Here is a 23924-nt window from a genome sequence, read left to right on the forward strand (position 1 = left end):
TTTGTTAGAGTAGAAAAAGAAATACAGATCCTGTACTTTGTTATTTCTTACCTTCTGAAAGACTGACTTGGCAAGATGAAGACTCAAAACTCATAAACATAGTGAAAATTATAAGAAAATTTTATTTGAAAAACTGAGTTTGAGTACTTGATTCTTAAACAGAAATGCCACAAAGCAGAACTACCAGGAACTTAAAAGTTGTTCTGGGAGCTTCCACCAGTGAAGGTTGAACCAGCCGCAGATAGAAGAGAAACACAAGTTTTGCTTTCCATTTGTTTCTGACACAATTAATTCCTCCAGCTGCATAAAATTTCAATTAATTTTAACAAACAACTTCAAAATTAAGTGGTTTAACTATTTCTGCTGAGTCTCTAGCCAGCGACTAATGGCCATTTTTAGTGTTCTGTTTGGTGTGAGCATAACAGACTGGAGAGGAAGATTTGTCATGGGACTAGATCGTCTATTGCTGATCCAGTTTTCCATTGCTTCCCTTTCATAGGAATAGCCATCTGCAAAGAAACCATCAACAAAAGCTCATATTACAGAGGCTTGGGCACTGTGGCACTGTGCAGATGTTAGCTGTTTAAATGTAAAAGGGAAGTAAGGAAATAAATACATGCAAACAGGAAAATTGAGATCTAGAATAAGTGCACTCTATGTGCAATCTTTACAGTGGATATAAACAGTTCTGGCTAGTTTCATATATCTATCTCTGCCTGCAAAGCACCAAAATATATTATGCACAAGTTAAATAAGACTTTCTTTTCAGCTTGAATGATCCATAATGTGAAGTAAAAGCTGATTACCTAACTCAATTGCCTAACACAGCTAAAGCCTTCTGCTTTGCTGAACAGGGGCCTTGTCCACCTGGCTGACCCAGCCCTGAGCTGTGCCTGTGCACAGCCCTCCCCACCTGCCCAGGTTCAGGACTTTGGCTCTTAAGAGTTTGTAGCTGAACCATCTGATCCTTAAAGAGCAAAAATTAGGCCCCAGCCAAGTGTCAGTCACCCAGGAATATCTGTGGTAGAATACAAGCCTGGGCCCTATGCCCCTCCTCTTGTCTCCTTACTCCTTATTGAATAAAGCAGTTATCACTCCAGCAGTTAGCAAATGTCTTCGTATTTTGGCCATTTTAGTTCTCAGAAGTCTGCCTAATACCTCAGAACCGGATGAAGTTAGTTACTGTTTACAGAGCAACAAAAAGAAAAATACTGATCTGATGTTTCTATGCTTACCCTTCCCTCTCCCCCCAGGAACAGAACTACAAAACAATAGTCCTTCATAAAATGTTTTAACTATGTAACATCTTATGCTGCTGACATATCACAGTTCCAATGGCTGCTGCATTTATAGGAGTCTCATTCTGTACAAACTTTTAAGTGTCCTACAGATGGTGTGCTAAGCATAGAAATGAGCCTGGGGTTTTTTGGTGGGGTTTTTTGGTTGTTTTTTTTTGGGGGGGGGCTGGTTTGATTTGTTTGTTTCCTTTTTGCCCTACTGAATGCACAATTCCATTTTGCATTAACTGAGCCAACACTGTAATTAGGCTTGTAATTATATTTACAAAGGCACATAGAGGGAGGCACATTAAGAAAAGGAAGAAGTTGCTTGATAGAGTATTTTTCTCCATATCAGAGCTGTAATTCAGCAAATTAAATGTTAATCACAATTCTGGTTTGTTGCTACAGCTATTTAGAATAGTTTATCTTTCTAGGTCTGCTGTTAAATAGGTGTGGGAATACAAAAATGGGCCTATCTTTACCCTCAAGTAATTAGTTTTAGTCTATGTCATGTAGAGACATACCTGTGGCAATGACAGGATCTTTCATAAGCTCTCTTGTTATAGGACATAGGAACTCATCAGGAACAGACACCGAGGTCATTGTCATCCTCAGTTCTTTGATTTTCTGGAGAACTTTACTGCGCAGGCCTAGAGACTCTGAAAAATTATTTGCACGTGAAGTGGACAGCACAACAGGTAAGGCAAAGAGGTCAGGTTTTGGAATAGTCAGCATCCATGTTACAGGAGACATAGCTCCATCTCACCACCCCCCAACCCAAAAGCCCTGGCTCCCACTCCAGTCAGCGCTGCCACAGGTTCTCTCTCTCCTGCTGTGCAACAGGAGCTTTGGGTAGTGCTGAAAACAATCAGTAAAAGCAGCGCGAGCGTAGCAGAGCCATGGCCGAGCAGTGGCCTGGTGGCCGTGCAGGGTGCAGAGCGCGAGGGCAGCGCTGCCCTGCAGCCACAGCCACTGCGGGCTGGCCCTGGCGCTGCCGCTGGGAAGGGACAGCTGTGCGCCGCCAAAGGGAAGGGGAGAGACTGATCTCCCTGCGCCTTCACACTGGCATTCCACACGCCTGCCCAAACATCCCCACCTCTGATACACTACACCTGCTGGACAGCGCTGTCTGGGGCTTACAAAGGCACGCACGAAAGGTGCCTGAGCCTGTGCTTTTTAAAGAACACTGATGTTCTCCAAACTGCACAGACTGTGAAAAACTTGTAGAGGTCTTTAGCAAGATCTTACATCACAGTCTCAGAGGAAAGAAAACAGGTTATCAAGGAGAGAAAGAACATGCTCATTCAAGCATTTGTATGGTGGTAGACACCTAAAATTTAGTTAAAAAGAATATGAATAACACAAAAAACATTGTTCCTCTTAGGCAAATAGTATTTTCCTACTTTGTAAATGCTTGAGCTATGGCAGATAAAGAGCAATTCTTAAAGTCAAACATATGAGGCCATAATTTCTATACCTTCTCCCCACAGAGAATCTCTTTGTAGCAAGTCACACTACATTCAATTCTCACAGAACTTTCTAGTCAGCGTTATCTGATTAGCCTCAGCTGGCAATTGCTGCAACAAAGTTTTATGCTACTTCAATGCTAAGGAAAATGTTTGCCTAAACTGAGGAAGCCAAGTGTCTTTCATGGATGACAATTCCTGACAGATTCCCAGCATTTCTGTTATTTCTAGATTTCAACAAAGCCAGCTGTTACACAGAGATAATATGATCCAATATGGACCAATTCCACACACACAAAAAGGAAGGGAGCAGTCTTCCTACAACGAAAAAGATCCAGCTGTACTTTTTAATAGGTTTCTTACCTCATTCAGGCTTTTGTCATACTTGACCTCACTTTCACGAATGTATTAGCACCTAATTAACATCTAAATCAAAAGTAATAGAGAACTTGCATTTTGAAAGTTCCAGTGCAGTTCACTATTTTAAACCTTCTTATTTCATAATGACCACTGTGGAATCATGACTTATATGGTGCTTCCTTTTGATTCCTTCTAAAATGTAATCACAGTTTTGCAGTAAAGCAATAGGACAATGTATGAACCTGATGTATTAGAAACTGTCTGAGCCAGGCAAGCTTTGCTTGGTCTTTACCAAAAGTCATCATCAAATGCACACTTAGGAATTTCACTGTTCAATTCAAGGTTGGTGACCACCCGCAATTCTAAACATTGCACTTCTGCAGACTGATAGGAAAAACTATAGACTACCCTATTTACCAAAGTGAGAAACATGAATTATAGAGAATAGCTGAAATTCCTTTTCCACAGCTTAATAATACAAGATCAAACAAGGAAAACAGAAACAAAATCAGGTAAGACCATTTAACAGTATCGTTAGTGGAAGTGCATTGTATGTCACCAGGTATGAGCAAACACACACAAAAAAAAGGAATACTGTGAACAATGTAAAATAAGGGGGTTTTTAACAGCCCTGTAAATGAAATAAGAAAGGCATTTCAGGGGGGAAAAAATCCATTTATAGAACTCCTAACTTTTTTTCATTCCAACATTTCAAAGTACTCTAGAGATTAAAACCTATTTGGATTTCAATACTCTTACCAATTTTTAATTCATTAGCAAGACTTTCCTTAGTAAGATTCAGTAGTTCCTTGCCATCAATATTATTCATTTTGAACAGTCCAACAAAGTCTGCTAAATCCTGTGCACAGAGCCAGGCTGAAACATCGTCCTCCGACCAGTCCTCAATAGCCACCTTTGACTCATTTTCTACCGTGCCTCCTTTGAAAATGAAAAAGAGTTAAAAAACAAAACAAAACAAACCCAAATTAAAAACAAACAACACTATCCTCCCCTCCCCCCCCCAAAAAAAAACCAACTCATCACAACCCCCCAAAAGCAAACAACAATGACATTCTCAGTTCAAAGAAACAATGTCATTAATAGATCCTGGTTTTAAGTGTTCTCAGTACTATACATTCTTCAACTAAGAAAATAAATGCTTCTTAGAGATTCTTTTGTGAGGGAGGGCAGTAATTTGGGTTTACCTTTTACCTGTCAGTTTTCAAAGTTTAGAGGAATTTAATCTCTTAGATGCCTACACTTCTGTCAAATCTGAATTTAACAAACAACCAGAAAAGTGCTAGCAGACACTGGATTCACCTTGCACATCCTTAGAAGGCACACCAAAATCCAAACTTACTGTTGTGGTTTGAAAAAAACAAAATGTACCTTTGTTCCACACACTTGAGGTGCCGGTGTAATTTGTACCATTAGTTATCCTGTATTAATGGCACTAACGTCATTTGTACAATTAGTTTTTCACCTATAACAACTGGTAAGGTGCATTTCTAATTGACAATTACACTTGCAATTAGCATATTTTCAACTTGTCACAAATTACGCGTGTCCAAGAAGTGCTTCAACACTGGCAATAACATTCACCTCTTAAATGCCAAAAAATAAGCAATTGCAAATATCAGAAAAACAGACAGACCAAATTAATAAAACTAAAATACGTCTAGTATTTTTTTCTTTACAAAACAACAAAAAGAGAATACCTCTTCTGGGCATTAGTCAGGTTACTTAGAAGATAAAAAGCATGCACACAATCCTGATGTTACACATTAAGTGCAAGTAAGAAAGGGAGTTTTGCATCTTCAGAAGGTGTTTTGAATTTAAAAGAACAGATTTCAAATACTTCACACACTGACCTGCACAGGGTTGCTTAAGGTCAAGCTGCCATATGTGCACAGTTTTATCCATTGAGCCTGTGGCAAGTAAAGGACTACGTGGTGCAAAAGCACAAGTTGTAACATATCTACAAATGAAAAAAAGTCTGAAAATTCATTAGAAAAGGATTTCTTTTCTTTATGAAACAGAATAATCATGCTGGTTTCTTACCTTGTATGCTGAGACAAAGTATGAAGGGTATTGCCAGTACTCTGTAAAAAAGTTTTTGTGATTTTAAATCTTAAAGAATAAAAAAGTGTTTCTTCACTTGTTTGCTTCCTTTCAAAACAGGGAATATTGCTTCTTGAAAGGTGACAGAAGGCACCTTCAGAGAAGTTACACAACTTTGACAAAGCTGATCAGCAGCAGAATCAGAAATACAACTTGACTTTCCTGCTTTAAGCCCCTATTTGATGCCCTGGAGCATTATTCCCCTGCAAAATCAGCCAGCGTGGAACATGCAGGGAGAAGAGTGCTGGAACACTGACTGAATTAAACCCATATTGGCTGGTTAGTTGTGTAGATAAAGACATTTCTTCTGTAAATCTTGTATTAGAAATGACCAAAAGGGTCATTGTGGGGGTCAACTCACAAGCCTTCAATTGGACCACACTAATTAACCACACCTATTTGGCCTATTTGCTATTTGGCCATGAAATACTAACTAAAAAATGAAATTCCTGAATTTTGGCAGTTTTAACTTATTATGGAAAGATTTTCCCTCCTATGAAAAATAGCATTTCTTTGACAGGTACAGACAGGTTGGAAAGATGATGAGCAAAATTATTCTGAATCACTAATTGATCAGTCAGCACTCCAATGTTTTGAGCTGTCCAACATGATTAAAGTTCCCTAGTATAGGTTGAAATCTCTCTCCCTCCCACCACAAAGGTTTATTTAAAAAGTCCCTCCTTTTCCCCACAGAATCACAGGATGGTCGGGGACCTCTGGAGATCATTTAGTCCAACCCCTCTGCTAAAGCAGCATCACCTAGAGCAGGTGTCCAGGCAGGTTTTGAGTCTATCCAAAGGAGAATTTCAGAACTAGAAAAGTTACTGTCCCATTTAATAAAAACCTAAGGCCACAAAAGCTGATGAACAGTATTAAGAAATATTTAGGCTGCGGTTTCCTTCATCTTCCAATTTTCTGAGGCTCCTGAACTCTAGAGGACATCTTACATACCTATCTAAACTACTAAAATAACTGGGCCAAAAACTTTGCTGATATTGTATTAGTGATTTTGGTGAAAAACTTTAATGCTAATTTAAAAATGGTATCAATACAACAAGTATGTGCAGAGCAAGCTGAAGAAGTTTAAAATTTGTTCATCCATCATTTTCAGCAAAATTATTATTTTTAATACTATAAAGTATTAAAGGCATATTTATCACTTACAGGTGAATCATAAAGGAGATAACACCATTACTAAAGAAAATGCTTAAACAATAGGTTTTAAAGACATTGTGCTTAATATAAAAATTTTCTTGAATTCTTTATTATGCTTCTATTTGCACTTTACATATAACTAACTACAGAATTTCTATGTTCACCATTCCTGATTTTATGTCAAAAGTTACAGTCTTATGTGCTTTGGAAGCTAAGCTAAAGTTAGGATAAGAAAAAATCCTTCCACTTCAATATGAATCTTGTAAAAGTATGGAATTAATTGAGTAACACCCTGCTGCAGAGAAATCAACTGACAAATCCTCACAATGTAAATAGAAAGTGAGAAAGATTGATCAACTCTCAGGAGATATTTTTCCTTAGACTCCTTCCCCTCCTGCCCCCAAATGCACAGTAAGCATTTGGCTTAGTATAATTTGTATTCTTTAGTATTTTTTCATTGCTACAACACTGCAGAAGCAGTGCTTATATTTAAAGACAACCCCAACAAATGATCCTGTATTATGCTATACTTACAGTTTCATAGATTATGACGCACTTGTCCACAGACCTTAAAAAAATACATTGACATGAAAGTGATGCAGAGAAGGAAAAGGAAAGTGTTTCATTAACTTTTTCCACAACCCAAGATTTCAAACTCAATCACCCACAAGACACAGACTGATTGTAAAGACACTTCAACAGCTCTAGAGGTCACAGAACTATTCCTTAATTATTGATAAGAAATATTAGAAATTTTTAACTCTTTTGAACTTTCTGTTTTACAATATTGAAGCATGAACCTGGACAGCCTGACATTTTAACAAGGTGCTGCTTACCCCGAGACTATCATCTGTCCATCACATGAAAATGCACAAGCCAGAACTGGGGCAGAGTGCCCATTCAGTGTGCATTTATATTTTAACTGAACACCTAAAAATACAAAAAAGTAAATTATTACATATGGCTATATTTGACCAGGTATAACACAAGCTGCTCTAAGAAGCCCAAAGCTCCACCAAAGATGTGACTCTGTGACATATTGTTTACAAAAAAGGGGATAAAAAGATCATAGAGACAACTTCCCCTTTTAATATCTCGAACTTTATCACTTTGTAGTCTTAGCATGTCTCACAAGGTTTTAGATAATTAAATGTGTATCTGGACACACAGTATTAATGCTTACACACTTTTTTATAAAGGAGATTACAAAAAAGCACCCACTGAAGATATTTTTGGCAATTTACTTAGTCTCTACATTGTAGTTTTTGCAGGAGCCAACATTCTTTTCTCCAACTCTTATTCAAGTCCCAGGATATACTGAAATGTGAAAACAAACCTCTCCCTGGCCAGGCAGATTAAGAGGTTTTAACCTATCAACCTGCTAAAGGCCACAGTAGAATTTTTTAAAAATCTTTACTTACAGTACTTGTTAAATAGGTTGCTAAATAAAATCTACATGGCACAGCATCACAAAGTGCTGAATGCCTTAGTTGTTCTCCAGCTAATAATTAAAAGAAAACTTTCAACTTGTGGTTAGTTTGGCTGTGAATCCAGTAGTACAAATTTGATTTTCGATTTAAATTGTCACTAAAGACCTAAGACATTGGTAGATCCAAAAAACATTTCTATACAAACCTAAGAAATCTGCAAACAAAATAAGCCAGAGTTTGATATGATTATCTTGTCCACAGGAAGCCATCTGGAAGTATTTGAATCCATTTTCACTATCTGATAAAATTAAAATATATAAATGGGAGTCAGAAACATTGAAAATAACAGCAGATCAGTAAAGTACATCAGCATAAAATCATTGCAGAAGTTCTAAAACAGTTTGGACGTAAGAAACAGGTATCATTATACTCTTTTCTGAATAAGTAGATTAAGAATAGAGCCGTGCTCATGTTTTAAATTTTCTTGGTGGGAAATGTTTGAATCCTCTAATTATACCGCTAGGGTCTTTAAATCTAAATTATATGGTTATATCCATTTTTTCTACAGTTCCGCAATTCTCAAAATTAACCACATACACATACAAAATTTGAGAGTATCTGACAGGGAATTTTCATACTTGTACACATTTAACTTTTCACTTTTATGAACTGACATTTCATGACTGCAGTCCAGCCAAACACTCAGTAAATACTGCATTAAGTGTGAAATACAACAATAGTTTTATAGCTTTCCCTTCTGGATTCAGTGGCTATGAACATTTCTGAATCACGTTCCACGACTGGACTGTTAGATGCATAAGAAAGTGGTTGGATGGTTGCAACCTCAGGGTAGTGGTGAATGGCTCAGAGTCCCAATGGACCAGTGGTGTCCAGTGGTGTCTCCGGGTGGGTTCTGTATTGGGAACAGTGCCATTTAATATCTGCATTAAGATATTTAATAGGCAGCAAGACGGAAGCAAGCACACCCTCAGAAAATTTGGAGATGACGTGAAGCTGAGTGGTGCAGGTGACACAAGAAGGACAAGGATCTGGAGGACCCCAGAGGAACCTGGACAAGCTCGAGCGCTGGCCCATGGGGATCTCAGGTGCTGGTGCAGCAGGCGGACAGGGGCAAGCCCCAGTGACAATCCAGGCTGGGGGCGAACAGAGGGAGAGCAGCCCTGCCAAGAAGGATTTGGGGCTGCTGGTGGGCGAGGGGCTGGGAACATTGCATCACTTGCCAGGTTCAGTTCCAGCTTCGCCTCGGCCTTCCTCATCCCCTCCCTACACAATCGTCATTCATCTCTTTACTTTTCCCAGGTTACACATCTTTGCTCCCACTGCCTGGGCACTTACTTCTTGCCTTTTAGTTTGACCAGCAGTTCTTGACTCAGCCATGCAAATCTCTTGCCCTCCTTGCCCAGTTTCTGACTCCTGGGGACCACTGACTCTTGCACTCAGTAGAAGACCTTCCTAAAGATCTGCCAACTCTGTTCCATTCCTTTGTCCCTGAGGGCAGTCTCCCAGGGGATCCCACTGGCAACCTCCCTGGAGAGCTGGAAGTCTGCCTTCCTGAAGTGCAGGAGCCTGCCTCTGTTCCTTACCTGACCTATACTCCTTAAGATGGTAACCCCACCAAACTCCACCACAACAGCTCTAGATGCCATGAGCTCCTAGGCAACTGTGACTGAATCCACTTCAAAGGCAGAAGAATCACCTATTACAGCCTAAAGCACAAAGAACCTTTCAGACACTCTGGATCAAAACTTGCTCTGAATTAAGCAGGTAAAGAGAGATAAAACTATCTTAATAGTTAAATATAGTTTAAACTATCTTAAATATAGTCTAAAACTATAGATAAAACTGTCTATAATTGTTCTGGATAAGCACTACTTGTATGCATTTCATAAAGTATTAAATCTGCCAAAAATCCCAGAAGGTTCAACCATTGATGACTAAACAGCAACACACAAAAGGAAATATGTTGACTTTCAGTAATATATAGATTAAAAAATCAAAAATTATCAGAAATCAGCCAGAACAAATCCACAGTGCAGGAAATACCTGCTTTGTTGCCTGTTTATCTTGGCAGAAGGCTGTAATTTTTAAACCAAGAGAATAATCTTAATATGAAATGGAGGGGTGGAAATAACACTCTGATCCGTTTCAGCTGCAACATATGTTTTGCTCTCAGATGCAACTCTTAGTTCATGATGGAGTTTTTTGTGTAGTATTTTCATCAAGTAAGATCCTACACCTTTCAGAGGGCATATATACGTTTGATTTGGTATTGTCAATCACTAATTCTCTGTTCTGAAGTGTATGTTCACATCCTTCCTCCTCAGGTTCCTCCTGCTTTCTTTCCCACTGCTTCTCTCCTGTTTTCTTCTGCTCTGCATCACCTCCTTAGACAGGGTGGTACACACACAGTAGTACTTATTGCCAGGTCCAGCACTTGAAGATGCAAGTGGCTGCTCAGTTACAATTTTTGGGGCCTTTGAAAGGGCAGCTTGTGTATTCTGAATATAAAAGTCTAAATATGTCTATGAAGATCTGGAAAGCACAAAAGTATACATACAAGGTTGTTAAGTGAAGTTGCTTCATTGCTTCCTGACAAAGAGATTTCTTCCCAATTTCCTAACCTCCATTAGAAGCAAATGACTATGTGATCAAATGCTAAAACAGCTCCAAGATTTTTGAACATCTTAGGGGAATGCAGGAGATTCTGGGCTCATTACTCCCCCAAATTCCCCTAAATGACAAAGTCAGGTGCAGGAAAATAGCCTATCTGTTCATATTCCAAAGTTCAAGCATTTAGCTTATTAGATTTACAGCTCTCTGCATTGTTTTAATCCAGTCCTGCTCCTTGGGAACCAAAGTATGAAAGAGACAAGTGGGAATGGTAATCAAACACTGCATCTCCTAACACCCTTGTCTGCCATGGGGGCAATTAGCTACTCAAAGTTATCACCTTGTCTGTTGACCTAGTACATTTCTTGCCACCCACCTGACCACAACCTTTACTTAAGAATATTCAGAATATTGCAAAACATCAGCTCTTCACAAGGTCATTTGTATCTTGAGCACCAATGGCAAAAATAATACAAAAACAAGAGCTAGGGAGAAATAAACATCTCTTTTTTAAAATGTTCCCCCTCTGATGAGTTGAGTAACTAACCAGATACTGGATGTGAAGAAATATCACAGCAGGTAACTCCAAGATCATGTGCTTTTTCATTATACAGGCATCTCATTTTATCATCCCAAATGGTTAAATCACCACTAGATGATCCAGTGACAAAGAAGTCTCCATTGGGAGAAAATGCACAAGCCATCAAAGAACCACCTTTAACTTTCCCAGATCTGAAAAGCAAGAGTACACAGGATTTGAATTTAGAGTAGTTAAAGTTCTACAAAGTGACCTCTCAAATGCAGTCTGATGCAATAAGCCAAACTCTTCTATGGTTTGCACTTTGGAACTAGCTAACAGAGGAAAGAGAAACCCAAACCAGCTATGAAAGGAGAGCAAAAGAAGCTCTGCAGCAGGGACCAGACCAGCTCTGACAGCAGGAGGAAAAACATGAGATGGAGGCCCAAGGCAATAATTTTAACTGAGTGATAAAATAATTTTCAAACTAAAGGCAATTTGCATGGATTTAACACTTAAAAGGCACAATGCGCTGTTAAAATTCTATGGCAGGATACATTTAAAAAGTCAAAGATAAATATACAACTATAATTAATACAGATTTACATGTACACAAACAAGGGGGGGAAAGACTGACAATTCTTCTGTTTTAGAGACAAAAGAGAACACCTAATAGCCCAGATGATAAGGTGTACCTGAGTGGTATACTTGGTGATTTATGATGTAGGATTAATTTTGCACCACTTGAACACAACGGAAAGCAAGATGGAAAAGAAATTATGTATTTTAATTAAGTCAGCCAAAGCACTTTGCAAAACTGATCTTCAAAGAAAATTTTTAGCACATATGGAAGAGTGGTCAACCCTCAGGAAGGAAGTGGCGTCAACCTGACATCCTTTATGTTGTCTGATAACCTAAAGTTAATTGAAAGAGTCTCACTCCTTTTAATGGACACCAGACCCAGCCAAGGGTGCATAGCTGAGTCTTTAAGTGCGGGGAGAAAATCACAGCCATGAGAAACAGTCACATGAAAAGTATGTCAGAACTATTTACTCTGCCATCATACTTCGTAGAGCAGCTGCTAATGCTCTTTTACTGACAGAAATTTTATTTACTGCCAGAGGTGTCAAACTTAATGTCACAGAAGACAAGTCAAATTTTACTCAGTGTCACACTAATCAGACCCATGACCTTCTAAAAAGCATTGTATCCCTTAATTCTTTTATTAAGAATATTATCAAATCCACTACAGTGCTTCCCATTTTTATATGTACAATCTTTTTTCTTTAGTGTAGCTTTTATAAATTCCATTCTTTCACACAAAAAGTTGCTGATTCTGCTCTGAAAGCAACAGTAAAATAAATAGCATTGTGCATGAATTTAAAATTTGCAGGCCAAATACCAGTTTTGTAACTTACTACTGAACAGGAAATAGAGACCAGTAAGAAATACACACAAGTCAACTTGCTTTCCTGTTGTTTACATCCACCACAGAACTTATTTAAATAGCCACCTTACTTCACAATCTGAACTGTCAACTACAACAGCTGAGTAGATAAGGAGCAAATTTTATGTAATTTTATTATAATTACCATCCATCTATTTAGTCAACTGACAAAAGAGTGTAGTAAAATGTTTTCTCATTTTCAGCATCAACACAATCAACTGTTTCAAAGAAACAGAGGACCACAGATTGACATTAGATGGTTAACTAACTTCCTCTGACATAATTTTTAAGTACTTTGATGATTTCTATGTTATACTGATTTCAACTATTAAAAACAGGACATGTGCATTTTTCTACCTGCAATTACAAATCACAATAAAAATATTCATCACCTGAAAATACATACACACGTGCACATCCCAAAATAGATATAAAGTTGACTACTGCTGGCCTGTTAAGACTCTGAAATGAACTTTTAGTAGTTAAGGGGATAGGATCATAATGTTCAAATTTTTTCTTATTTCTCTACAATGAAAACACCAAAGCAGAATTATTTCTGCTTGTAATAACAATATAATTTCTTTGTAGTCATTATACATCCACCATTGAACTAGAAAAAAATTAGGATGTAGGTCTAAAATATGCACCACTGCATGTATTAAGAGCATACAATTGTAAGAAATGTTGTTTTCATATTTCTGGGTTTTTCCCTTCAGCAACAAGCATTCTGAATAAAAAAAAGAGATCTCTTCGTTAGTAATGTCTCAAAACAAACCCAGATTTCAGAATACTAATGACTGAATTTCCTAATTTTTCTGAAAGATAAAACTAGGAAAAAATAGGTTATCTGTACCTCTTTACTACCAGAAACCATTTCAATGTTTCTTTATGCATTACAAAAAACATGGTGGCAAAAATCTTGGACAATTTATGGACAAATTTCCAGATTTACAGAATTTCAAGTAACTATAATCAATCATTTTGAAAAACTGTACAGTTTCCCACATAAATCCCTGCTGTGGAAGGCAAAGAGGCCACAAAATGAGGGACATGCTTGACAGGGAACTACCAACATCAAACACTTCTGTCTTTCAGAAACAGCTGCTCCCTCAATCCTGAGTGAAACATCAGTTTGCTCAAATTCTTAACTACTTTTCTAACTTTAGAGAGTAATTTAGTTGGATAATAAACCCTAAAACCTAAATAATGTCTTGTCCAAGTACAGATTACAACAACTGGCCTAAAGAATTCACTGAAAGACAGAGATGTAAAGGAGGACTCTGAAGATAGCTCTAAGGTTCATGCCTTTAACTACGCAACATCAATTAATATACTCATCTGCTTTGCTTCAAATGTTTCTTGGAAACCTATGTGAAATTCTGTCTGTCATGCTTAACTTATTTAGCACCAATACTTCTTTCAGTCACTTTATGTCTTAAAATGTACCGTTTCAGGACAGGTCCATAGTTTCCAAACTCTGGTTGTTGGATTACCAGCAAGCTTCTAAGACCTTCCTGGACACCAAACTCCTAATAATTAAACATTTAATTTATACTACTATATGCATAATGCAATATAAAGCAGACACTACAGTCAGGCTCCACTAACTGTGTATTATGTACCACAGTTTGCTGACCCACCCTTTAGAAACCAGATGCATACAGTGTGCAATGCATCCTGATCTCATGTTAAATCAATGAAATTAACTTTAAAAAAATCAGGATTAAGATGTACAATAACCTTGTAAAAATTAAAGCTTCTTGAGTTTGCATTGTTTAACTTAAAAAACCAAAAAGCCACTTAGCACTTCTCCCTCTCCTATCGATAATCTTTTGGTCATCTAAATCCTATCCCGGTTTCGTTGTGATATCCATGGGTGGTGTAAGTCTGCATATCTTGCATTCCGTAGAGCGTACTGCTTGAACTACATTCACCTCGAAACAAAGCATTCGTCAGAGAGCGTTGGGCACTCACCGGTACAGCTTCCTGGCCTGCACGTTCCACAGAACCACGCTGCCATCCGCGGCCCCCGCCAGCAGGTGGGCGGCCCGCGGCGAGAAGCGGCAGACCCTGACGGGGCTGGCGCCGGGCTGCTGCAGCACGGCCAGCCTGCGGCCGTCGCGGGTGTCCCACAGCGCCGAGGTGCCGTCCGTGGAGCACGAGGCCAGCACCAGCCCCGACGGCGAGAAGCAGCAGCAGTGCACGGCGTACGCGTGACCTTCCAAAGGCGAGTACGGCAGCTCGGCGAAGTTGCTCAAAGAATAAACACGAATTGTTTTGTCCAAGGAACAAGTAGCCAAGCACGATGATGAGAAGGCACAGTAATTGACATCATCACTATGATCTGATAAAGTGTGAATTAATGTCGCCATTTGAAAAAAAAAAAATCTGAAAAAGATTTAAACAGACTTAATTTTCCTGTTTCGTAAATGAAACATACTACCTTAGCAAGACAACTTCTGAAGGAAAAAAAAAGGAAAGAAAAACCTATTTGCAAAGTAAGATTTTTCACCTAGCGTTGTTTAAGCAGAGAATCATAAAATCCCAGACTAGTTTGGGTTGAAAGGGACCTTAAAGCCCATGCAGTTTCACTCCCTGCCATAGGCAGGGACACCTTCCACTATCCCAGGTTGCTCCAAGCCCCATCCAGCCTGGGCTTGAATGCTTCCACGGATGGGGCAGTCACAGCTTCTCTGGGCACCCTGTGCCAGGGCTTCACTATCCTCACAGCCCAGCCTCAGCCTTCCCAACCTAATCCCTGACTGCCCGAAAGATCTCTCTGTAGTCCTCCCAATGTACCTGTCCTTACTTGCATCCTTTTCCTTTTTGTTTGAATTTGTCCAAGAGCTCCCTTCTGCTTACTTTCACAGATAGCAACAGTAGTGATGGCAAAACATCAGCGCAATACCACATACTTGTGTTGCCAATCCAAAGTTTGACCAGCCTGACTAAAACACTTAAGTCAAAATGTGAATATTAATTGGGTGATCAGCATTGGAAGCTCTCCAGAAATTGCATTTGCTGCTACACAGAATAACAAAAGGCAATGTGAACTTCACACGCATTTTTCCAGGATGTAAAACTGCTAGAAGCAGTTTAAATTGTATCAGACAAGTGATTTACACTGCTCCGGTCCAGGAAATCCCCAAAGAGGTATATTCCCCATGCTGCAGATCACAGACAAGTTTCTTAAGAATAAATGCACAGAGCCAAAATGAAGTGCCTATAGCTCTTATAAGCTGTTTATAATGAAAACCCAGAAATACTATTTATATTGAATTAACTTATATAATAGTCTGCTGTTTTAGATAAGTGTTTCATTCTGAATAATAATTTCAGTGCTGAGGCATCTGTGAACAAAACTATATATACTCACACTTTTTTTTTTGCATAGAAACATACACACACACACACACATTTGTATGTATGTGGACATGTAAGTATGTATAAATGTATGCACACATATGCAGAGGTACGTACATATACCTACAGACACAAAGGTACATATGTAAGGGCAAAATACTCATTCTCTTCAGACAGTGTATGGCACACCGATTTAGTTAAAGACAAGATCATTGACTACTACCTACTTTAGCTTCAGGATGCTCAGTTTTACTACCAGTCTAAAACCATTAAACAAATAAAAAAGTATCAATAAGATAGCTGCAGAAAGAAAATAAACATATTTTCTTCAACTACGAGAAACCGAAGAGTCAGAGAAAACTTAACATCTGGAAAGATGAGCTGAAAAAGGCACCTTGATCTCACTGTCAGAAGAATTTCAGGAGCTCACTGCAGAAAAGCAAACCTAAGAACAAGAGGTTTCAGTATCAATAAATCGACTGAGGGAGCTAGGAGCAGCGGGAGCATTCGTCACCAGAGAGATGTTCAGCACCACAGCATCATCTCTGGCAATTACGTATTTTTTTTCATAATCCACAAACCAGCAGCACCGGCCCACGGGAACAGCTGCAGCAATTCTCGACACGGCTGGCAGCCCGGTCCCTACGGCTCTTTCCCGCAGCCTAGCCCCACCCAACCCATCGCGCCGGCAGCGCGGCCGGGACGCTCTCGGAAGGTCGGCGGAGTCACCCCGAGCTCCAGTGGCACGTGTCGGGTAAGCAAGACCCTGCCACGGCTGCGGGAGGACCCCGCGGCCGCCAGTCACGGCCCCGGGCCGGCCATGAGGGGATCCCGCCCGCACCAACCGCGCTCCGACCGCGGCGCCTCCTGCCTCGGCCACCCCGCACGGCCCAGGGAGCTGCGCAAGCGCGGTGCCCCCCCGGCCTCGCGTCATGGTGCGCTCCGGGCCGACCCGCCCCGCTCCGGGCCGCGCCACTGCGCGCCGGCCGCGGGGGGACCCGGAGCTTCCCGCTCTAGCGCCGCCATTGGTCCCGGCCCCGAGGCAGCGCGGGCGCGGATCGTGCGACCTTCAGCCCTCCGCACCCTCAGCTCCAGCGCGGAGCCGCACAACAGCCGCCGGCGCTATGGCTGCCTTGGCACGAACCCTACGTGGGCGCAGGCGGTGCCAGCGCCTGTGGCATGCTGGCGGGGCCGGATAGCATGCTGCTATCCCGGCCACTGCCGCGCCCTCACGTCAGAGCACTGTCCGAGCGGGCAGCGGGGCCACGCTCTGCAGCTGAGATGGGGACACGGTGACCGCCTCAGCCCGGCCTCCGCCCGCCACAGGCGCGGCCCTCGAGCAGAGCGAAGGGGAGCTCCAGCAAAGAGTGCTCCCCCAGGCCCAGCAGCCGTCAGGTAACTTACACCATCGCCCTCTCCCCCCCCGCCTTCACATACACGCTCAGCAACTTATACATAATAAATGGTTTAGCCGGCACCTACACGTTTTGAGGAAGACAAAGTCACTTCCTCGGAGTCACTGTGCCCAGGAAGCATTCCGTAAATGACTGGCCTTCCGTGTTTAGTCTGTACCATCTCATGCTCTGTTTTATAGCATTTTATTTGATTGCACACTCTGTGATCGACGGCTGAAGCCTGGTCTTTCACTGTTCTGAATCCTAGGTGACAGCCACTGTTAAAAAGAAGGCTTTAGACCTCTTTTTAAAAATATGTATTTTGATTTTCAGCTGCTTTTTTATCATCCCATTTTTTCCAAAGAGATGACAAGAGACAAAAGAGAACTCACACTCCACCATAACATTCTTAATTGAGTACCATTACAATATCTATAAAATATTAAGTTTGAAAGTTTCAGAATAAATTCTGTAAACTAAGACTGGTCATGTTTGTTCAGAAAGGATGAGAGCACACTGGAAAATTTTTCTCTAAAGAAAACATACAAACATCAACAGGAGAGAAAATTAGCAAAGAGGAAACGTTACCAACATTTTTCTAGTGGTTAAATCCCTGCTCTTTTCTATGGATCTATGAGGGCATATGCATGACTCAAGCTGGCTATTCAAATATTGTATTTCCTGTAAATTTAATTTTACTGCAAGAGAAATGAAGACACTGGCTGTTAGCAAGGAAAGTGATAACGCTGGCCATGTCAAGTTAGAGGTGATGCTTGTCTCACTGTCATCACTCTAGTAGTAGATGTTGCCACCTTCCCGGCCGTTCAGCTGACTTGGGATACAAGCTGAAAAAAAAGCAACTTGTACTATAGATATTATATGTAGTGTAGCTAGTGACCTGTCTGACATTTCAGAAAACTAACAGGTCTAGTTTTGCAAAGAAAGCATAAACCAGCACAAAATCTGAAAAAAAATCATTGAAGAACTAGATTTCTCAATTACCTAAGCATATTTATAACATCTTCTTACAAGCTTACCATCATAAATTCAAAACATTGATTAATCTTCACATCTCTGGTACATGTCAGCAAACCTCTTTACTGAAATCTTCAGAAAGGTCATGAAAAGGAAAGGCACAGAGCAGTCAGTGTGGAAATTCACGTTAGCATGCAAGACTGTCTGACACCCAAATGTGTTTTTTTATTTAAAGTAATAAAGATTATTCTAACAGAACTTTGTAATAAAGGAAAATATTACTGAACAAGATATTCTGAGGAGAGCAATGGAAGCATTAATTCAAAAATAGGCACTAAGACTCAAACACGGCAGACCTAGTTTAAAAGCAAAAACCAACACCCCAACATTATTTTGAGAGAATTACAGATATTGCAGTTCCACAATATCTGTTTGTAATTTCTGTATTTTCGTCAGTCAGAGCAGGAATTATGATTAATGCCCTTCTACAGGCCAAAGAAGGGACAGAACCTTACAAGGACAGCGGTTGTCAGGAACATGACCAAACACGTGCCGTCCATGTCTGTGAGGACAGCGATCTCAACCTTGCACACCTCCGTTATTTACAGGCAGGGAACTTCTCTGACTGCTTGGCAATTGCTTCCTTATGAACTACTGTTAAAAGCCCAAGAGAATTAGATGCATCATAAAAAGAACTCAATGTTAAATGCAAGACTCCCAAGATATTATCTAAAAAATACCCCAAACCAAAAAACCTGTGTACATAGGACCTGAAGTATTAAAATTGTCAAGAAAATCTGGTTTGCAAAACAGTCTTTTATTGTATCCGTGCCACACATACTAGTGAAAAATAACACTCCTAAAAAGGGAAAAGAAAAAGAATGCTACCTTTCCACAACATTTCTTTTAAATAAAACTTCAAGTACTCTTACATTAGTACAAAAAAAATTCCGATCTATCTGCCCCAACAGGCCACCACAACACACAGTAGATAAAACACAGTGGTTACAAATGTCTTCGTTTGTTATTCTGTGACAAGGCAAATGGAGGAAATGTTTCTATGAAAAAATACTGTGTGCGTAGGAAATTGTCACAATTTTCTTCCACATGGATACAAATAATGATTATACTCGGATTTGAGGCCGTGGGGGCTTGAAATTATATAACAAAATAGAAAAAATGGAAAACTAATATCCCCTACACCCTGTTTTAAAGGCAGGCACTACCAAGATTAAGGAGACTCCACAGTGTTGGTAGAGGATAATTACTGTACAAGCCATAGAGCTATAATTACCTTAAGACTAAAATAAAATGCTACCATCCTCCTAAGGCATAAACAATAATGTCTGCAAACAATATGTACACATCATACATATTTAAAACAAGACTTAATATAAACAATAATGAACAGTATATACATGTCTCAATTTTTCTTCACTGTCTTGAAATACAATTTAACTACACAAGTGATGCAGCAACATATATATAAATGTACTTGTAACTCTACAGTAAAGTTTAATTTTTAGTGCCTTCACAGCACATCAGTGTAAACAGTTTTACTTGGCTTTGTTTTATATTTTAAAACATTCCTTGTTGTATTTTCAATATTTAAAGCAATTTTCTAGTTCTTCCTTTTCACAGAAAACGAAGATTCTGAATGCTGTATAATCATAAATAATTCATAAAATTAAATACATTCACTAAAAAATAAACTACAAAGTAAAAAAAATGAAAAATAGATATTTATTGAAAGGGAAAAGAGAACCATTTCCCCAAGTAGAGCTCTGGTGGTTGAATATTCAGTGCGTTTTGATAAATTGCTATTGCACTATAACACCCCTTTCTTTGAAATTCTTTGGGTGTGCTTCCCTGTTCTACCTAAATTAGTTTGTTAAAACACACAAACCAATAACCAAGGGGCCATGGTTGCTGTAGGAGTGAAGCCTTTAAAACTAGTATCACAACTCCGTGATATTTTGAAGGAAAAAATTAGTTACGTATGTGCCTTGCACTTCCATGTAAATATAGTTCACATTGCTGGTCTTATCAGTCCTCATTTGAAAGAAGGAAAAAAAAAAGAAAAGAAAAAAAGAGTCCTAGTAGCTTCAGCTCACTTTGAAAATCTCTGTCCATTTTTTTTCAAAATATTTTCTCATGTTATGGCCAGCCCTGCCTATGTCAGAATCATCTTCATTGAAAGTTTCACAGTTGTCAAAAACAAGCCTGACATCCAGCGAAAATGCTTCAAGATTAGGGTACCTAAAAAGAAGAAAAAAGTGAATGATTTTTGGAACACAGGGAATCACAGAGGAAAAATATTTCAACTAAATGAGAAAATATTTAAGTTAGAATTTAAATTAGAATTTCTAACAAGGAAATGAACATCAGTGAAAGGAAATACTCTCTTGTCACTGTTTTGTTATTTTCCTCACAAGTTTTGTAAGGTAGAATTTCATGCCTGTACTCGAAAACAAACTTTTAGAAAATTAATTCCTCCCTCTCCTTAAACAGCTTTCTAGCTAAAATGCTATGGCTGTTTTTCATCTATGCATCTATTCTTGCATTCAGGGTCCTTTCAAAATGTTGAACAGAGCTTAATTTATCTAAATGAGGAACAAATGTGTGCAAAAAAAGGCTGCCCAAATAATCTTGTGATCACTGTCTTTGCTAATTCTTTTTATTATCCTGAATATACCCCTGAATGGCCCAAAGAGTGTTCTAATATTCATAGGAATTATTAAAAATAATAGAAGTGACAAGTCTAGTGATATGAGCACATGGGGAGCATTTAAACCTCATATTCATGGGAGAAAAAGTCTGAAGAGGTTAAAACGCTCCTTGTGCTATCCTAGGGAAGTTGCTGTGTGGAGCAAACAGACACTGCAGAGGGTCCATCTTCACAGATCCATTAGAGCACAGGGATACTAACAAGGAGGGAAGGTAGGTACACAGAGGCATGTAAGTGTGGTCCTCTCTTTTAAGAATCCATGCAGTTTAATTTTAGGACTATGAAATGATTAACCACCATTACAGGAGTGTTACCTACAACAGAGCTGGCATTTCGCTCTACAGCCACATCATTTACAGGGACTCCAGAAGCTTAAAGCCTACACAGCTGGTTCTCTCTGACACGCACTAACACTAAGGTGTCTCCATGAAAAAAGGTTCCTTTGATTGTTTTGGTGCATGTGACCTGGTAGTTTTATTGTTTTTCAGCCAGTTCCACACATTCTCCTATCCAAAATGCTAATTCACTTGGATATGGCAAAGATAAAAGCATACAATGAAGAATTTTTATTTTGACTGTAAACGTAATCACAGATGTGTCAGAGCAGAACAATATAGTTTGGCTAATTTTAAACATGTATTGTATTTCAGTGTTTAAATATTTTTAAAATGTAAAGTACAATTTACAATAGGTTTACTTACTGTCCACTACTTAGCTTGTCTCTAATGGTAGAAAAGTCCATAGGTTTTTTAATAACTTTCTTATAACCAGGAACAAGTTTCAAGTTTACAGGAAGTAAGAAAGGCCAGGCATCTTCATGAGTTTCCAATTCTGAGAGAATCATACTAAATAAGATAAGGTTTCGAATCAGTATTTTTATATTTTATTCATACATTCACAGTGTTTTCACTATTACATGAATTCCTATGAACTGCCAAACTATTCATTTTACAAAAGGAAAACTTTATTCTGCACCCTGTTGAAGGCTGAGAACAATGTACATAGAGACAGACAACTAAGTAACTAATACAGCATTAAGTTCTCTCCAGGCGACCTATGTGAGATGAAATTCTAATGACCAACATTCCAAAAGAAAACACGGTCCTGCAACTACGATCCTCAGTGTAAACCATTTGCAAACCGGCTGCTGAAACTGACTTTCCAGGAGTGTGACAAGGCTGAACAATGTCCCTTTTGACTGAGCAGCAACGCTACCACAGCAGATGGTTCAGGTGTGCCCGTTTGGACAAAGCAGACATTGTCTCTGATACCCTTGAGAAAGGTGTCAGTGCCACTGCTGCTGGGGCTGGGCTCTGCTCTTCTCCCAGAAGACACACGTGTGTAGGTGTAAATACACACACACACACACACAACGTGTATAGTACATTTGTCAAAGAACAATATTCCTGTTTCCCAGAACAGAGAGAAAAAGGATCAAGTACTGCTTGTTTCAGTAAGACTTACCCCTAAATTTAGCATCTGACACTTTACCTGCATATAGCCAGGTCCTTGGAGTCTCCATCTCTCTTAGGTTTCTTAACAGCAGTGCAAGTTTCTTGCTTTAACTGGCTTACACAAACATTTTCATCCATTTTTCTTTTTTTAGGGTCTGTTTTTCCTCTTTTTAAGGCAACACTTGTAGTTGCAGAGTCTTCATCCTCTGTTTCCCCTGCTAATTTCCTGCTTCTCTTTTGTTCATTATTTTTTTTACCTTTAATTTGAAGTTTTTTTATCTTTAGGGTTTGACCACTTGCCTAAAATAGAGACAACTGAAATAAGTAATAACCTAGAAATTACAGAAACCTCTGTTATCACTGATAGACAATAATGAAGATCAGAAACAGAAGCACCAAAACAAATTAAATATTTAATATTAGAGATAATTCACTTTTTGCTCTTCTCTGAAGACAAATAAGGCTGCAGAAATTCCTGGTACTCATGACCTAGACTCTCAACTTGTGACAATACAAAAGCACTTGGCATTCAAATTAGTACAACAATACCTCCTAACAACCAAGTTGGCATACTTTTAGACAAACATTAGTCCATTGCTACATGACTGATACAAACATACAAAAAAAAAAATCACGAAGTTTTTTTCTGATTTTTCTTTTGAGATAGAACCTGACACATTGGTCTGTCAACACTTAATGATGAAATTTCAAAGACAAATACTGAATAAATTTTAAAAAAGAAATTAAAAAATATGGCATTGAATAAGCATGAAAATTCTGACCTACTTACATTTAAAAGCCCATAGTTTAGAACAAATAAAACTGTAGCCTTTACTGCTACTAAAATACAAGTTAAATAAAACTACTAATTTCATAATTTAATGAGAGCTCCCCATAAAATATCCAGACCATTATTTTCACTGAAAAAAGCACTGGTCGACCTGTAACTCTACCACATATAATAAACCAGTCACTTGCTCCAGCCCCTCCATCCTGACAGGAGTGTTACCTTTGCTATGCAGGCAGGACAGAACCAGTCCCCATCTGGGATAGTGCTGATCTTGGGTCTGTGGCAGTAGGTGTGACAGCCTTTATCACAGCCATCACAAAGGAGAAGCAGTTCCTCATTATCTCCCTTTCGACAAATTTGGCAGTACTGTAATTGATGAAAAATGGGTTTAATTCAATTTTTAAAATTTGAAACGCATAAATGATACCTAAATTACCCTTCTCTTTCAAACATGTAAATTCACTCTCAAAAATGCTTTCATTTTACTTCAGTCAGATTCTGCTAATGCTCATATCCATAGAAGAATATGTGGAGTATGTAAGGAACTAAATTAAAGGCTACATTTGGGGAACATCTTTAAAAAGCAATTTATTTATTATAAGACCAGTGTCTCTAGAGCACAAAAAAAGATGAGCACTTTTTATAATTCATTAATGTCAGTGAGAAGTAAAGGTACACCTATCAAAACCTCTTGGCCCAAACATACTATCTCAGAAATCTTCTCTTCATTTATGCCCATACTGTGTATGAACATTGTTATTTAATAAAGACAATTTATACTTTACAAGGGCATTCCCACATAATAATTGGTAG

General features: G+C 39.0%; 2 protein-coding genes across 14 annotated transcripts in view; both read right to left on the reverse strand.

Moving 5' to 3' along the window:
* Nucleotides 1-99: 99 nt before the first annotated feature.
* WDSUB1 (WD repeat, sterile alpha motif and U-box domain containing 1) lies at nt 100-16267 on the reverse strand. Of its 2 annotated transcripts, XM_036386741.2 has the most exons (11): nt 16165-16267; nt 14382-14795; nt 10991-11175; nt 8018-8110; nt 7219-7312; nt 6917-6950; nt 5168-5208; nt 4978-5084; nt 3866-4045; nt 1805-1939; nt 100-509 (listed from the first exon to the last, which is right to left on the reverse strand). In XM_036386741.2, the coding sequence occupies exons 2-11, from the start codon at nt 14777-14779 to the stop codon at nt 355-357; spliced, it is 1422 nt and encodes a 473-aa protein (XP_036242634.1). In that variant the 5' UTR covers nt 14780-14795; nt 16165-16267; the 3' UTR covers nt 100-354. The 2 variants fall into 2 exon arrangements, with proteins under 2 accessions (XP_036242634.1, XP_036242635.1); XM_036386742.2 differs by lacking the exon at nt 16165-16267 and having other exon boundaries at nt 4978-5051; nt 14382-14780.
* Nucleotides 16268-18935: 2668 nt separating this feature from the next.
* Nucleotides 18936-23924, reverse strand: part of BAZ2B (bromodomain adjacent to zinc finger domain 2B) — a 111438-nt gene continuing 106449 nt past the window's right edge. For all 12 annotated transcript variants that reach the window (XM_054515373.1, XM_054515374.1, XM_054515375.1 and 9 more), the window contains 4 exons: nt 23331-23477; nt 22359-22621; nt 21569-21712; nt 18936-20398 (listed from right to left, as the gene is read on the reverse strand). In XM_054515373.1, coding sequence (XP_054371348.1) covers nt 20245-20398; nt 21569-21712; nt 22359-22621; nt 23331-23477 — 708 coding nt within the window. In that variant the 3' untranslated portion in view covers nt 18936-20244. The remainder of the gene's footprint in view (nt 20399-21568; nt 21713-22358; nt 22622-23330; nt 23478-23924) is intronic.

The sequence above is a fragment of the Molothrus ater genome, chromosome 7 (assembly GCF_012460135.2).
Source record: "Molothrus ater isolate BHLD 08-10-18 breed brown headed cowbird chromosome 7, BPBGC_Mater_1.1, whole genome shotgun sequence".
NCBI classification, from domain to species: Eukaryota; Metazoa; Chordata; class Aves; order Passeriformes; family Icteridae; genus Molothrus; species Molothrus ater.

Bases quoted from the DNA above. Each gene is read 5' to 3' on its own strand.
- WDSUB1 (XM_036386741.2), bottom strand. From the start codon at position 14,779: ATGGCGACATTAATTCACACTTTATCAGATCATAGTGATGATGTCAAT. The intron at 4,046-4,977 runs GTCAGTGTGTGA...TCATTTTCAAAG, and splicing joins CCTTAAGCAACCCTGTGCAG to GAGGCACGGTAGAAAATGAG. The intron at 510-1,804 runs GTATGTCTCTAC...GTTTCTTTGCAG, and splicing joins AGATCCTGTCATTGCCACAG to ATGGCTATTCCTATGAAAGG.